Source organism: Aspergillus fischeri, genomic scaffold, assembly GCF_000149645.3.
Source record: "Aspergillus fischeri NRRL 181 1099437636264 genomic scaffold, whole genome shotgun sequence".
In the NCBI taxonomy this organism is placed as follows: Eukaryota; Fungi; Ascomycota; class Eurotiomycetes; order Eurotiales; family Aspergillaceae; genus Aspergillus; species Aspergillus fischeri.
In genome coordinates, this window is record NW_001509762.1 from 1,029,459 (window position 1) to 1,043,995 (window position 14,537).

Below are 14,537 nucleotides of genomic sequence, written 5' to 3' on the forward strand. Positions count from 1 at the left end.
CGAATGAGCACAGGCATACTGGCTCGTCACTCACGTCGAGAACAATCCTGCCCTTGATCTGTCGCGCAAACGGGCACCGATGCCATCACTAGCGCATCGCCACGCCCTCACCCAACGCGAAATCGCATAGTTGACGCTTCTCGGTACGGACGCGTCCACTACAAGTGCATGACCCACGAATCTCGAGCATGGCTCAGATGACGAACATCTGAGGGTATACCCAGCAGTCGTGAGGGAGGCATTCTGTTTGTATGCACAAATATATCGAGTCATGAGCAGATAGATAGATATCTCTTGTGCAATCTCGTCAGAATGGTTGATGACGAGGCCCTTCACTTTTCCTTCGTTTGTACATAGTGATACCTTAGAAGGCAACGGGTACAAGCCGGCATGTATAATATGGATTACGTTTCATTCTCAATGAAGTCGAATCCTCATATGTGAGAAGAATAGTTAACGCTTATGTGGAGCTTTGATATGCCAAAAGGGAATGTTATCAGTCTTGTTATACAGAACGAATTTCTACATGGAAGCTTTAAGTTTCTCAGCCTTACGTATGGCACAGATTCTGAGCCCAGATTACCGGTCGAGCATATACCGTTTAATACAAGCCGAATGAACGGCAATTTCGTTACAAGAGAAGCAAATAGAACTTAGAGCCATCTGAAGGAGGAGTGCACCAGGCACCCTCAAATGCTTGATTCTAATAGGTTGATGAGCCGACAAGATTCGCTCAAGCAAAGCCAGTTTATTATGTCAACATTGAATGGCAGAGATGTCAACACCCAATGCAAAGAAAAGCAAAAAGAAATGGAGAAACGCCTTGCCGTGGGGGTATCGTGTACTGATGCAGTAAAACTCTAGCGAAACTGAAAGCCACCAGAGTTGACAACGATGATAACCAGACCATCGAAAAATGCCACTCAAATAACGAGAATAACCGCCCAGCGCTAAGTAGCAAGCGTGAACCTTATGCTCAAAGCAACCTGAAATGATCCAACCTGCTCCCAATGCGAATGAGTAAAAGGCGAGAGAAAGCCAGTAATGTGGAATGTCGTAACTTCGTGTGTGGGTGTCGGGCGATGAGCCCTCCCAGTAACCGTGATCTTGGAGAATCGCGGATTTCATATCGTTGTAGAGGCCATGCGCCGCCTGGTATGGGGCCATGGCACCTGTTTGTTTGTGGGGCGCAGTGTAGATAGATGAGGGATATCCTGCACGGAAAGCAACACTTATTGCAGACTGTCACGTCGAACAGCCGGGAGAGATGATTGTCCACATTATTCAAACCGATGACTTGCTCAATTTTGGTGGAAAGAGACAGCTCTGATGGCACTTCGTGACTGTAGCTGCCTTGTTTCTTAGGTGCTAATGCGATTGCGAAGTCTCCGCCTTCGAAGGGTAGGGCGCGGATCCTCCTCCACAATTCCATCAGCGGAGCGCTTCATGCTAGCAGGTGAAGGAGACAAGGCTCGCGAGGAGGACCGACTGCGTAACTTCATGGTCAATTTGCTCTCTGGTGCCCCAACTCTGACTTTCTTGCGGCGAACAGCCGGGCGAGCGTCTTCATCCTCACTTTCATCAGCGGAGCGCTTCGCGCCAGCGTAGGAAGGTGGCGAGGTGTTTGAAGTCCGATTATCTGATTTCAAATCTTTCGGGATACGTGGCAGCCCAGTATGAGGGCCATCCACATGCCGCACTGAAGAGTAGTGGTTGAAGTCCTGTACAGCGAGAAGGTTAGTCGAATATTCACAACGTAGATCGACATTCGACGACCAATACAATCAGTTGACTTACGTGAAAAGCGACATGGAGAATTGCCCTCTCCTCACTGCCCGGAGCATAAACATCTCGAAAGGTCTGAATGCCTTTTGTGCTGTAGACGCGAACGTCGACTTTGAATGACTGGCAAAATGCTTGAATGTCTTCGGAGCCACCCCATGTGCCATTCTTTCGACAACCCTCCAATTTCGACTCGAAGCTGCGTTCGACGTCCTCAGACGAGGGAGGTGCCGGACTTGCCGACGAAGAAGAGGAAGAAGAATATCTGGACGACGAAGAATATCTGGATGCAGCTGCTCGTCTAGGAGCTCTCCGCTCTCCACCAGAAGCCACTATGAAGTTTATAAAGTAATCTCGGTGAGCAGCAATATGGTCTGCAAGCTGAAGACGAATCTGGTCGGCATGGTCCGGGCTCCCGTACATTTGATCGGACAGGGCGTAGTAGAGACAGTTGCCTGGGAACGGAAATTGTTAGTATAAGACGATAGTAGAATGCCAGCATAACTCAGAACGAACGCAAGTAAGAAATGAAAGATCTGTGGGCTCAATGTAGGGAGAAATTACCATCACCCTTTGTAGGGAAAGCATAGAGTCCTAGCTCACTGAGACACGGAATTTCGAGGCTTTGTGTTACTGCTTCTTTACTTCGAATCTTTGCTGCCGACCGCCTCGGTGCTAATTCCTCGCAATCGGAGTCGGCTGATATTGATTCTTCTGTGGACTTTTCTCTTGGATCCTGTTCCGTTGGAGCTGGGTTGTTTGATTCCGCTGGTTTTGGAGACGAATTGGTGGAGGGAAACTTGGATTGTTTACGCTGCAAGTTGCTTGTAGTCTGTCTAACCAAGGACTGTCCCTGAGAAGGGCTTGGCAGATGATGTAGAGGAGACATTGGTGCAATTACTTGCGCCATAGTTGATTTGATGCTGTAGATCGACGTACGGGAGCGGTAGGGAGAGAAAGATAATGGTGGCAGGAGAAGAATTGAGAAGAAGGGGAGGAGAGAAAGGAGGGAGGAGAAAAGGAGAGGGGAAGATGAAATGTCTATATCATCTAGAATACGGACGCGAGTGAATAGATGACAATAACCCATTTGTGGGTTAAGAAAACAAAGGAAAATAGTGAAGCAATAGTTGCAGGGCGAAGATAGCCCTGGTATACAACACACGCGCGGCGAGACTTTTTGGCCGGACTTGCGGAGGAAAACGTAACAAAAGTGGCAGAAGTGGAACAGAATCCCTGGCCGAGGTCGAGGCGGTGAGCCTCTCGACGCCCGATGATTGGTGGTTGACACGTAAAATCTCCTCAATGACGAAATGTGTTGTATTCGCGAATACAATGAAATGTCAATACTTTGATTGTTTGATTCAGTGATTCCAGCTAAGTGCTTATTTAACCTGGGGACATAAGTTTAGGCAGCTAACAGCTCCATAAATTAACCTATTTCCCTCAAAAGTTGTATAATAAGAGCAGTCAATGAGGAATGGAGGCTGAAATGATTGGTATGGATGTTGAAACAACACAAAAAGATCAAAAACTTTCAAATTATAAAAGCACTGATTGGACGAGTAACCCGTACAAGCACAAGCGCCCGGACCTCCGCGGCCAAGATAGGTAAGGAACAATTACCCGCTCATACACAGCCGAAACCAATGCGAATGCTTCGGTTACTGCAAGCAATACATACGGAGTAGATAAATTACGCCGCGAGGCAACAATCTCTTATCTAATCAGTTCTCTGTCACTTTGTCTGATACGAAGATAGAGCCGAGACCCCGCTTGGAGAGGAGTATATCTTTTGACTCATTTTCCCATTCTTCCTGGAATCCTGAGATCTATTGTTAGTCTTCTGCTGCTGCTTTACGGTTGCTTATATCACTGACTCGCCCGAGCGAGAAGATACAATGGCTACGAATACCATTGTGATTCTGGGGTATGCCGGTTCGGTGGCCATCCATGATTCCAGGTAACATGGAATTAGTGGAGATCTCATGCTGACAACAAGTGAACAGAGCTGGAGTGTCAGGGCTTACTACTGCGTATCTCCTTTCTCAAAATGCGTCCAACAGCATCACCGTAGTTGCCAAACATATGCCTGGAGACTACGATATCGAATACTGTTCTCCATGGGCTGGAGCCAACTATCTCCCGTAGGTGTCTTTTTTTTCGGCTCAGTTTGGAATCCCTCCGCTGATTGATCGCTTGAAAGTGTGGGAAAATCCGGGAGTCCTCATGAGAGGTGGGAACGAGAGACATGGCCAGCTTTGAAGGAGCTGACAGAGAAACACCCAGAGGCTGGGATCCATTTTCAAGGTATACATCCAGCGCTTAACGAAGTAATACATCCCAACTGACCGTTCTAGACACGATTGTATACAACCGAGTCAAGGACCAAGGATCGCCTACTGGCCAATGGTTCTCCGAGCTAGTGCAGCCTAATCCGTGGTACAAAGATGTCGTTCCTGACGTGAGTTTTGGTCTTTCAGGAAGACCCTTAGACTGATGACGAGCCCGGCTGACGATGCTCATCAGTTTAAAGGCATTCCGGCCGACCAGCTAGCCCCTGGTATTGATAACGCGCAGAAATTCACCTCAGTCTGTATCAACACCGCCGTCTACCTCCCCTGGCTTGTTGGGCAATGCCGAAAGAACGGGGTGGTATTCAAAAGAGCCGTCTTCAAGCACGTTACGGAAGCTGCAAGCGCCCACCACTCCGGCAAGAAGGCCGACGTGGTGGTGAATTGCACCGGTCTCTCGTCTAGAAAACTGGGCGGAGTATGTGATGAGAAGCTATATCCGGCTCGCGGCCAGATCGTCGTCGTCCGCAACGATCCTGGAGCCATGTTTTCTATCTCCGGGTCCGACGATGGTGAAGACGAGCTGGTCTACATGATGACTCGAGCCGCTGGCGGTGGAACTATCATCGGCGGCTCATATCAGAAGAACCAGTGGGATCCATTGCCTGACCCTAACCTAGCAGTTCGGATTATGAAGCGCGCAGTTGCTTTGTGCCCGCAGCTTGTTAAAGAGGGTCAGGGCATTGAAGGACTGGACATTATCCGGCACGGGGTCGGACTGCGGCCTCTCAGAGAAGGCGGCACTCGTATTGAAGCGGAGAAGATCGACGGGGTAGCAGTCGTGCATAACTATGGCCATGGAGGATTTGGATATCAAGCTTCATACGGTTGCGCCGCGGAGGCGGTTAGATTGGTTGATGACGTCTTGCAGCGCAAGAGTAAAGCGAAGTTGTGATACGGACAACTTTAGCTGCAACAATGTATATAAGTGCACATAACTACAAAGAGTGATTACTGAAGTGTTTATTTTGCAGCAGAAGAGAAAAGTATATCTCATCCAATGTGCTGCGACAGATCAAAAAGCGGACCGTCCAGTCACCATCATGTCGACGTCACACTGTCGGCACATCCCCGTATAAAATTAAAACGCTTGTCGAGTACCTCTCTAGGGTACAACTTTCAATTTCGCTGACTTTTGAACAGCTTGTTGGCCTAGCGAGAATATTCTGCCCATTTGAAGAGGAAATCGCAGCACAATGAAGTACAAATCTCCCGCCGTAGAAGATTACGAAACCGACGGCAGCCCAGTCCCAGCCGCCGAAAAGCGCAAGCGAGACCACAAAATACACGAGACATCGGATCGCGACGACTCAGAGCAGCCTCCAAACAAAGTATCGAAGTCGACCAGTGGAAACTCTAGCTCTAAAGAGGAGAACAAAGCGGATCCTAACACCAACAGCGAAGGATGGAATAATGACAACAAAGGCAAACAAGACCCAGAGGTGAAAACGGGCGCAAAACGAAAACAAAAACAGAATGAAGAAGGCGGCTTGGAGGGTGCTGAAGGGCAATTTGAAGATGAGGAGCATGCTAAACCCTCGGAATCACCGAAGGTGCACAAGATTATCGAGGAGTTTGGCCGGCAGCCACTAGAGGGCACTTCCCTTGCGAAGGAGCCGCTCATTGCGTCTCCGGAGACGGTGCTTGCGATGGTGCTTGACGCGATGTTGAAGTCGCGGCCGATTTCGCATGATCTTTCGCAGCGTGCGGTGAACAAGCTCATCGACGAAGGTTATCATGATATCAGAAAGCTGGGGGAAAGTAGTTGGGAGGAACGGACGATGGTGCTAAAGGACGGAGGGTATAATCGGTATCGAGAGCAAGGTGCTACAAACCTGGGCGATTTGGCGGACTTCGTCAATGGGCAGTACGGTACGCATCCCTTCCTTGAGATCAGACTGGCTCTGCCAGTATGTTGACCACGGTCTAGACGGTGACCTTAATAATCTTCTGGAAAAAGCTGGGAACGACCGCAAAAAGACCAGAGATTTGATCAAGGGGGTCAAAGGATTGGGTGACCTTGGTGTCGATCTCTTTCTTAACAACGTACAAAGCGTTTGGCCTTCCATGGCCCCCTTCTTGGATGCGCGCAGTCTCAAGACGGCGGAGGAGCTTAGTATTGGTACAGATCTCGAAGCAATCTATGAAAGCCTGAATCGAGACCCAATGAGGATGAGCAGACTGGCAAACGGATTGTCCCATGTGCGGTTGGATAAGAAGCAACGAGAGGTTCGGGAAGACTGATTCCGCATATGAGGAGCTTAGGCCACATTGAGCGCAGTTAAGCAATTGATCGCTTGGGACTCAAAGATGTGTTTCAGCCTTCCAGTTCAACCGGGACTGCAACGTCAAAATGAATGGAATGAGGTCAATTTCCAGGCCAGCAATTCAAGGAAAACCACACCGTGGGAGAGATATCGTTCATCCATTGGTCTCGCAAGCGGAGTGCTTCTACGTTTGACATTGATGAGTTGGTCGTTTCATGTTGCGGACATTGTTTGATTCTCCAGGAAAGGGCAATGTCCCTGTACTGAAGAAGATTCCATGACCGGTGTTGAGGAAGCAAGACACAAGATGAGGAGTGGGCGGTTGCCATGAAATGATATCGGAAACCGTGTTCTCCGCAGTAGTTAGGCGCTGCGTTCCTCATTATCAATACCAGATAACGACTCTTATTCTGCCCAGTACGGAGTCACTATAAGCTTGGATCTGCAACATTTAGATCTACTATCCGACAGCTTTTACTTGTATTGTAAACCCTTTGGAGGCTTTGCTAGTTGATGTTATACCTCTTGTAGTGTTTGTATGGCAGTCCATGCTTTGTCACGTGAAGTTGTGGCTGGCAGCTACGGGTGAGTCAGCCATCTTCGAAGGCTTGGCGGATCCGCTGGTTGCGACTCCAACTGGGACCAAGAAGCTCCAAAGCCCCATCCGTTGCTCATCTCCTTGGTTTCCCAACCTCTCCTCCTTTTGATCCTCTCCGTGACCTTTTAACGATTCTTACTCGACCACTGCATTATTGAGAAATCTGAGATACATTACGCGATCAACGATTTTTTTTTTCCACCTTAGGCAACCGCTTTTCGACGGCGCAGGCTACGACATTCGAACAGTTTCACCGCTCAGCGACACTGGTGATTTCACAAGCAAGCAGACGAAGCTCTCAACGCTGCCATTCTCTTGAGCGCACATCGCTACAGCCTCGTGCTTCGACCTCGCAATTTTCGATTTGACTCATTATATCTCGTTGAAAACCCCAGTACCCGTGCTCGGCCACCGACGGATATAATTCGTGCGAACATCGTTCAAAATGGACTTCTCTAACATCTTGTATGTCGCTGTACTCTGCTAAGCTTGAAGCATTGGCGTTATGATGAGCCGATTTTTGGAACTGTGACTGACAACCTCCAGCCGGATCGTCAACATCGCCATTGGCGTGATTATGATCCTTGGTGGTATTGCTCAATTCTTCCCTGCATCGCTAGGTTCCGTAATTGTTGGTGCCTACGTGATCATCTTCGGTCTCGGTAAGTTCCCAGACAAATATGATCTGATTACCAAAGGAGAGTAATCGGTTGCTGACACGGTGGTCTCTTAGTCGTCGGCGGCCTGGAATTGATGCCCACTGTTCCGGATTATGTCTATCGCTATGCGTCTTTCCTCTTCTCGTTCCTGGGACGAGGTGTCTGTAAGTTCCTGAGCTTTCTTGGCTTGGCATTTCTTTTTGGTAGCATTCTGACAAGTATTCTCAGTCTACGTCTTCGTTGGATCGATCCTGCTGCACGGCCACGTGCTGCGGTACATTGCCGGTTCTATCGTTGGGTTCGTCGGTCTGGGATATATTGTCCTGGACTTCATTCCTTCCATCGAACCTCCCTCCAACATGCGTGAGGCCGACCAGGGCTGGGGTGCGGAACAGGTCTAAGCTTTGCGGAACCTGGAACACCTGATCTCCCGGATACTGCGCGATTGCTGTTATCCCGGGTCCTCTAAAAACCGTACTTTGAGCCGCAAGATTGAAGACTTGCGGCATTCCAAGAACGATGTCCCTATAATGCGCTTGACGATCATCGACGAGTGTGATGATATATATTCGCCTTGCGATTTTAGTGATGTGGTCGAACCAGTATACCCATCTCACGTTGAGTGGAAACGCTGGTCTGAAACAGTCTTGATGTTGTCACCTTTGGAGCTCTTGATTTTCGTTTGAATTGTCCTTTGCGGACAGATACCTTTTCTTGTGGACCCTGTATTACATATGTAGATAATATATGGTTGAATATCAGTCGTCATGTGGAAGAGCTGCGCTAGCGCGCGCCGTGGTTAACGAGAGACAATACTCGAAGCAAGAGTACCTGTCAAACACCAACGCAGATCTTTCACCAACACAAAACTGTGCGGAAGTTTGCGGGACAGTCTTAATCTACTCCCCTGCCCGCATTTCGTAGGTGTTGACGAGTATGATAATGAACCTGCATGTCTAAGCCGTGTCTCGCTATAGTCCTAGCATACCAGGTTCGAAGTATTTGGTGGACCCATGGTGGGTGTATAGTATTTTTAATCTCAACAGAACCTCTTTCAGCCTAGCTTGGCTCGCAGAACTTCTGCATGTTCTAAAAAACTCATTAAAAAAGCAGGTAGAGAAACGTTTTATGATTACTATTTTACGTGTGATGAATGATCGATGCTAACGACAGACCCTGAATGCTTAGACTACGAATGCCGAGACGATAGATTAGGTTAGGTAAGAATAATCCCAGACGGTGGAGCTGATGCGATAGATTAGAAACTCAACGAAGAGATAGAAAGACATCTACAGCCAATCAGAATCATTAGAAAAACGCTGACATGAGAGACAGAATGACATTCACCAATAGCAGCAAGAACAAACAGGCTTATTGAATCACATATACGCTACTTACTAAAAGGGGAAGGCGCATTCTTGGTAGACCCATAAGACTAGATCAGAACAGGCATCGGTGGGGTCCAGATGATTCGATCCGGGGGAGGAAAAGCAGGCGCAATGAGAAAAAGAAACGAACGGCAAAAATGAGTGAGAAAAAGAAAACATCAGGAACCGTCAGTCAAGGGAGCACAGAGAGTCGAAAAAGGGACCCGAACATCTGGACCCGACAGTTACTTTCTTGAGGAATCCCAACTACTTGGATATCTGGACAACTTGCAGCACAACAGGATCTGTCGTCCCCAGGTGTAGGTAGAGTAGATCCCCCTGGGAGATCGATAACCGATAAGGACAACCTCAGGCAGCAGCAGCAGCAGCAGCAACAGCAACAGCAACAGCACCAGGCAAACTGTCGTCTTTCACAATCATCTAAGAGTCATCATTATTATTACCCGTCATCATCATCATCATCATCATCATCCTCTCATCCATCTTGTCATCATCCTCTCCATCAAATCCGTCAACTCCAAAGCTACTACTTACTAGCATTTTATCGTCATCGTGACCGCCTGGGCAATACCCACTTTTTTTCCCTTCCGTCCCTTTTCCTTCTATCAATCAATCAATCATTTGATCTGCGTTACAAAGTACGTACTTCCCCGTCTAATCAATCAAATCAGTCTATCGATCTCATCAATCTTCTGCATCTCAAGATTCTCCTAGCTTTTCCCACTCCTCATTTTCGCTAGTCTCCTCTTCGTCTTCCCCTTTATCTCTTTTTAGTCACCGTCTCTGCATAACTACCCCAAACTCCCAACTTCCTACCTGTCACTCTTCCCCAGTGACATTCCATTGCTCGGAGTGGATCGCCTCGTCGCCGATCCTATCTTTTTGCCCTTCTCCCTCTTCTCCCAACCACTTGGCTGCTGGCACCTGAGAATTTTTCCGTTTATTTGTTTTCGTCGTTTCTAATCGTTTCTTCGCGTCAAGGCTCTCTTTCCAGTTTCGGACCACTTTTCTACCCTTTATCTGAACGGGCATCTGACGGGATCGGACCACTTGGCATACCCGACTGGATCGCCACCTCGACCTGTCATTCGGATTGGCCAACAAAGCGGACTCTTCGTGGCGGATCAGTTATTGATAATCAGAGTATTGACTCTGGCCGACCTTTCTTTTTTGATCGCTCAACTTTTTGAGACACTTGCGCGCATTTCCAGCAGTTGTCAAGGATCGACCACTAGTCGACTCCCCTGCACCGCTCTGTTGGGCTTGAGTTGCACTAGCTGCAGCGCCTCTCTCCACTACGACTTTACTTTTTTTAGGGGGCATCCTTGTACCTCTTCTCTTGTACTGTTATTCTGACCGACGCTTGACTTCTGTGATACCAAACATTACGCTTTGGACGGTGGTGCGACGTGCCATCCACGACACAGCTATCCCGTTTGCCTCGATTGTTACCGAGGAACACCGCCTTGTGGGCTGATTCTCGTTCAGAGACAGGAATATAGCCAGGTGAGGTTTGATAGTGGCGATGCTTGCTTCAGTTCCTCAGATGGACTCGGTACGATCGCTTTCTCGGAACCATGATGTCGTTACGCGGCACCCTTCAGCGGAGGACCTGGACGCTGCCCAGCAGCTGATATCTTCGGCCCAAGCTGGCCGGGAACACACCGCGGATCGTCATCGGGATGAGAAGGTAACAGCGCCTGCTCGGTATCAAATGGAAACGTCAATGAATGGACAACATTGGCCTGAACTACAAAGAACCGCTCCTCCAGCTGAGAAGACCTCGACATCGCCAAAGTCGCAGAAAGACACATCATTCTTGGGACATTCCTGCAGGTCCGTATATCTTGATACTCCTCAATCCTCTTTCCGAGTTCATTGTGTTGACTCTTATTTCTAGTAACTGTGGGACGAAAAGCACTCCTCTATGGCGACGATCACCGACGGGGGCGATGATTTGCAATGCATGCGGCCTATACTTGAAAGCGAGGAACGTGGCTAGGCCGACCAAGCGCAATCGAATGGAACCGGGCTCTGAAGCGGGCGGGCAACAAATTGGTCATGGAAATGCCCAGAGCGAATCGGCTTCACAGGGCCACTGTCAATCTAACTCAGGAGGTGGTTCTTGTCCTGGTGGAGGGAATTGCAATGGGACTGGCGGAGCCGAGGGATGCGATGGTTGCCCTGCTTACAACAACCGAGTTTACAAGTCCGCTGCTCGAGGCACGGTTCCCATCCATTCGTGGAGAGCTACAAATTCAGAGCCCGACCGACCTCTCCCTGAAGCCGAAAACGATGCGGGAAAGAATGGCGCACCGGTCGAAGGAGGAAACATGCTGGTCTCCTGTCAAAACTGCGGGACCACTGTGACTCCACTTTGGCGAAGGGACGAAAATGGACATCCCATTTGCAATGCTTGTGGTACGTTGACTCTCCGCCAATCTTGTGATATGCCAATATACTAACATCCGTTTGTCTATTAGGACTCTACTATAAATTGCATGGTTGCTACCGACCCACCACGATGAAGAAGTCCGTCATCAAACGACGAAAACGTGTTGTGCCTGCCTTGAGAGACCAATCTCCCAGTGGAGCTACCTATTCGTCCAACGGTTCGTCTGCGTCGCCGGAGGCATCTCCTGCGGTATTGGCTCACGGTCATGATGACCACTACCGATACTTGAGTTCGGATCCAACATTGCAGGCTAACCATCAGCGACATTATGCCATTGCCCCGCCGCCTGTGGATTTCACGCACTTCAGTGCTACCGGGAGTCTCTCGTTGCCGCATCACCCTCCCCCTCCGAGACTCCTGGAGCCTGAACGGCTGAGCGCACCTAGTCATTCTCCCGTTCCACAGTTCGGTCGACGTTCCATCTCACCCAGCGCTTCCGGCAATGCCAAGAAGCGAACTCTTGCGGAGACCGGATCATCCAACGATACTTCCTCCATTCCGACGACGTTGGAATCGGGTTCTAACCAACTTCCCCCCATCATGTCAACTGCCAATCCCTCTCCCCCCGGCCGTCTCAGCTCGATTTCCACTCTTCTAAACCACTCAGGCCCGCACGACGAATCCCGCCTAGATCCGTCGCTCGCTGCTCTTAGCCATCAGCAGCAACACCACAAAGCGACACCCTTGGCACCTCATCCGCCGTCGCAGCCCTTGCCTGGCGTGTCTGAACTTGAAAGCCTTAAAGAAGACCGCCGAGCGAAACTGCAGCGTGAGGCGGAGGAGATGCGTGAAATGCTTCGGGCTAAAGAGCGAGAGTTGGCGGAACTGGGAGCGTGATGCGCAGTCCCTTCACTATCATCTCGCATGACTTCCCCTTGTTCCCTTTTCCTTTTTTGTCTTTCTTACCCCGGCGCAAAGATTTACCTCGTTGGCAAGATACCATTTCAGTATATTTGAACCAGATATACAGGAGTTGTGCAATTCCGGAAAAGCCCAGAGCTTTCTTTATCGTCACCTTCTTTCCTGCGACCTGTCGGAGCAACCTCAGCGGAGGCGTTTGTCGTTCCATTTGTTCACCCTTCTTCCACCTACCAATTTCATGATCTCCGCTACTCTACTACAGACGACAGCTTACTGCTATTGTCTTATTTAGATAGATCTCGGTAATCTCCTTAATTCTTATCAAGACATCACAATCTTTCTGGAGATCCAGATAACGGGCTCGGCCCCTGATGATAAAACTTAGTTGTATCCTACTCGTCTTTGGTTATGAAACCCTGCTAGATTCTGCGATGATGAATTCTCGTATCCATTAATCTCTCAGATCCACTACGACCTGATGCTCCTTCCCTAGATCCCTACGCACCTTGGTCCCCATATCCTCGCTCAACCGGGTAATCTTCCTCTTCACCCAGAGATGATCATCATCATCGGGATCCAACAACGTCACCTGAAAACGATCGCAACGGGTGGGAAAGATCTCCAATCGATCCAACACCAACCTGCAACTCTCCGGGTCAGCCTTCTCCTCATCCTGCTCCTCCCTCACACAAACCCTCCACACAGCCCCAAGGTCATTCCGATACTCCTCGTTCAACGCATAATCATCCACAAAGTCCCCACACCCGTAGATGATGAGTTTCCGCCGGTACCGCTCGACACCCTGCACATGGTGCGAGGAGTGGCCATGCACAATGTCCACGCCGCACTCGTCGATCAGGAAATGCGCTAGCGAGCGGATCTTCTCCGCCGGCTGCCACGTATAATTTGGGCCCCAGTGGACGGAGAAGATCCTGAGCGCGGGTTTCTCGGGCGTGTCGGTGGATGTTGGAGGTGAAGTTAGCAGCGTGCGCAGGTGCTCTCTTGTTCGCGCCGAGTAGTCGATTAGATGGAAGGTGGGCACGACGGCCCAGTCGCGCGGGTGGTCCGAGGCCGCGTAGACGTGCACGCTGTACGATGTGCCCGATTGCTCGTGGTTATCCTGTGCATGTGCGTGTCCGTGATGCGCGGCTGCTGCGCAGCGCGGAAGACGCAGGACTGCCGGCCGCCGGCTCTCGTCTGCTGTCTCGCCGGCTCCCGCGAACGCAATCTTGGACTCCTTCATTGTCCAGACTGTCTCGACTAGGCCGTCGGTGCCGAAGTCGAGGGTGTGGTTGTTTGCGAGGGTGGCGTAGTCGATGCGGGCTTCGCGCAGGGCGGCGGCGTTCGCGGGGTGCATGCGGTAGTTGAAGGCCTTGCTGGGCCAGGGGTCGTTGGTGGTTGTTGCTGAGGTTTCGAGGTTGATGAGGTTGAGGTCGGAGTTGTGGAAGAGCGGTAGCGCGGAGCCCCAGGGGTCGCGGTGGGTGTAGTTGCTTAGGTAGGGGTAGCGCTCGATGAAGTAGGAGACGACGCGACGTTCGTGGGCGTTGTCGACATGCTGGGGCCAGAGTTGGTCGACGAGGCGGCCGAGCATGACGTCGCCGACGAAGTTGAGGGTGAAGGTGCGGAGGGCGCTTGGCATGTCGATTGACTCTCTGTGCTGGTACTGGTGTCTTGGGAGAGAGTTGGATCCTGAGTGCATGTGAGTGTGCTGGTGTCCATTGTGCTTGTAGATGGTGGTCGGGTCATCATGACATCGACCTGGCGGGCCGATCCGAAGCCACTCAGATCTGTAGGTTAAATTGTCGACATTTGAGGGAGTTCATGACATGACAGTGATTCAGTGCTGCGTGACACCATTATGCTCTGATATCTAGGTTCGTCCAGTATAATCGTGATTAATTGACAGGGCCTAGCAGCATGGATAGCGGTGTCGTCTCAGATGTGACTGACTGTTTCCATTTTGATGAACACACTGAGTGGTATCCTCGCTATCAAAGTTGGTGATCGTGCGTGATAAAGTGCATTGTGGCTGGATTAAGCTTCAGCTAGCTAGTCTTTCTTTTGCTGTAGTTTAATTCGTGCAAGGATCATCCTTGCTAGTTAGATGTTGAAGTAGCAGGCAAGATACCGCTAATAGACATACCATGATCGGAGTGACATGTCAGATCCGAAG

At 49.9% G+C, this 14,537-nt stretch overlaps 6 protein-coding genes across 6 annotated transcripts, besides 5 other annotated features; 4 read left to right on the plus strand and 2 right to left on the minus strand.

Annotated features, from left to right (window-relative positions):
* Positions 1 to 1,361: 1,361 nt before the first annotated feature.
* NFIA_075970 (OTU domain-containing protein) lies at positions 1,362 to 2,692 on the minus strand (the record flags this gene model as incomplete). Its single annotated transcript, XM_001259563.1, has 3 exons — positions 1,362 to 1,721; positions 1,798 to 2,237; positions 2,347 to 2,692. 3 exons carry the CDS (start codon positions 2,690 to 2,692, stop codon positions 1,362 to 1,364), a joined length of 1,146 nt encoding a protein of 381 aa, XP_001259564.1.
* A 1,178-nt stretch (positions 2,693 to 3,870) lies between these two features.
* Positions 3,871 to 5,031, plus strand: NFIA_075980 (FAD-dependent oxidoreductase; the record flags this gene model as incomplete). Its single annotated transcript, XM_001259564.1, has 4 exons — positions 3,871 to 3,929; positions 3,989 to 4,092; positions 4,143 to 4,246; positions 4,312 to 5,031. The coding sequence occupies 4 exons, from the start codon at positions 3,871 to 3,873 to the stop codon at positions 5,029 to 5,031; spliced, it is 987 nt and encodes a 328-aa protein (XP_001259565.1).
* A 301-nt stretch (positions 5,032 to 5,332) lies between these two features.
* NFIA_075990 (uncharacterized protein) lies at positions 5,333 to 6,380 on the plus strand (the record flags this gene model as incomplete). The annotated part of the gene is made up of 2 exons (XM_001259565.1): positions 5,333 to 6,008; positions 6,034 to 6,380. The coding sequence occupies 2 exons, from the start codon at positions 5,333 to 5,335 to the stop codon at positions 6,378 to 6,380; spliced, it is 1,023 nt and encodes a 340-aa protein (XP_001259566.1).
* A 1,066-nt stretch (positions 6,381 to 7,446) lies between these two features.
* NFIA_076000 (TVP15 family protein) lies at positions 7,447 to 8,061 on the plus strand (the record flags this gene model as incomplete). The annotated part of the gene is made up of 4 exons (XM_001259566.1): positions 7,447 to 7,466; positions 7,548 to 7,663; positions 7,735 to 7,824; positions 7,889 to 8,061. The coding sequence occupies 4 exons, from the start codon at positions 7,447 to 7,449 to the stop codon at positions 8,059 to 8,061; spliced, it is 399 nt and encodes a 132-aa protein (XP_001259567.1).
* A 1,339-nt stretch (positions 8,062 to 9,400) lies between these two features.
* Positions 9,401 to 9,438: a microsatellite.
* Positions 9,401 to 9,443: a microsatellite.
* A 32-nt stretch (positions 9,444 to 9,475) lies between these two features.
* Positions 9,476 to 9,553: a microsatellite.
* Positions 9,495 to 9,519: a microsatellite.
* Positions 9,501 to 9,552: a microsatellite.
* Positions 9,554 to 10,573: 1,020 nt separating the features above from the next.
* On the plus strand, positions 10,574 to 12,340 carry sreA (siderophore transcription factor SreA; the record flags this gene model as incomplete). The annotated part of the gene is made up of 3 exons (XM_001259567.1): positions 10,574 to 10,884; positions 10,949 to 11,469; positions 11,532 to 12,340. The coding sequence occupies 3 exons, from the start codon at positions 10,574 to 10,576 to the stop codon at positions 12,338 to 12,340; spliced, it is 1,641 nt and encodes a 546-aa protein (XP_001259568.1).
* A 475-nt stretch (positions 12,341 to 12,815) lies between these two features.
* On the minus strand, positions 12,816 to 14,003 carry NFIA_076020 (CapA family protein; the record flags this gene model as incomplete). Its single annotated transcript, XM_001259568.1, has 1 exon — positions 12,816 to 14,003. One exon carries the CDS (start codon positions 14,001 to 14,003, stop codon positions 12,816 to 12,818), a length of 1,188 nt encoding a protein of 395 aa, XP_001259569.1.
* Between the last annotated feature and the right edge of the window lie 534 nt (positions 14,004 to 14,537).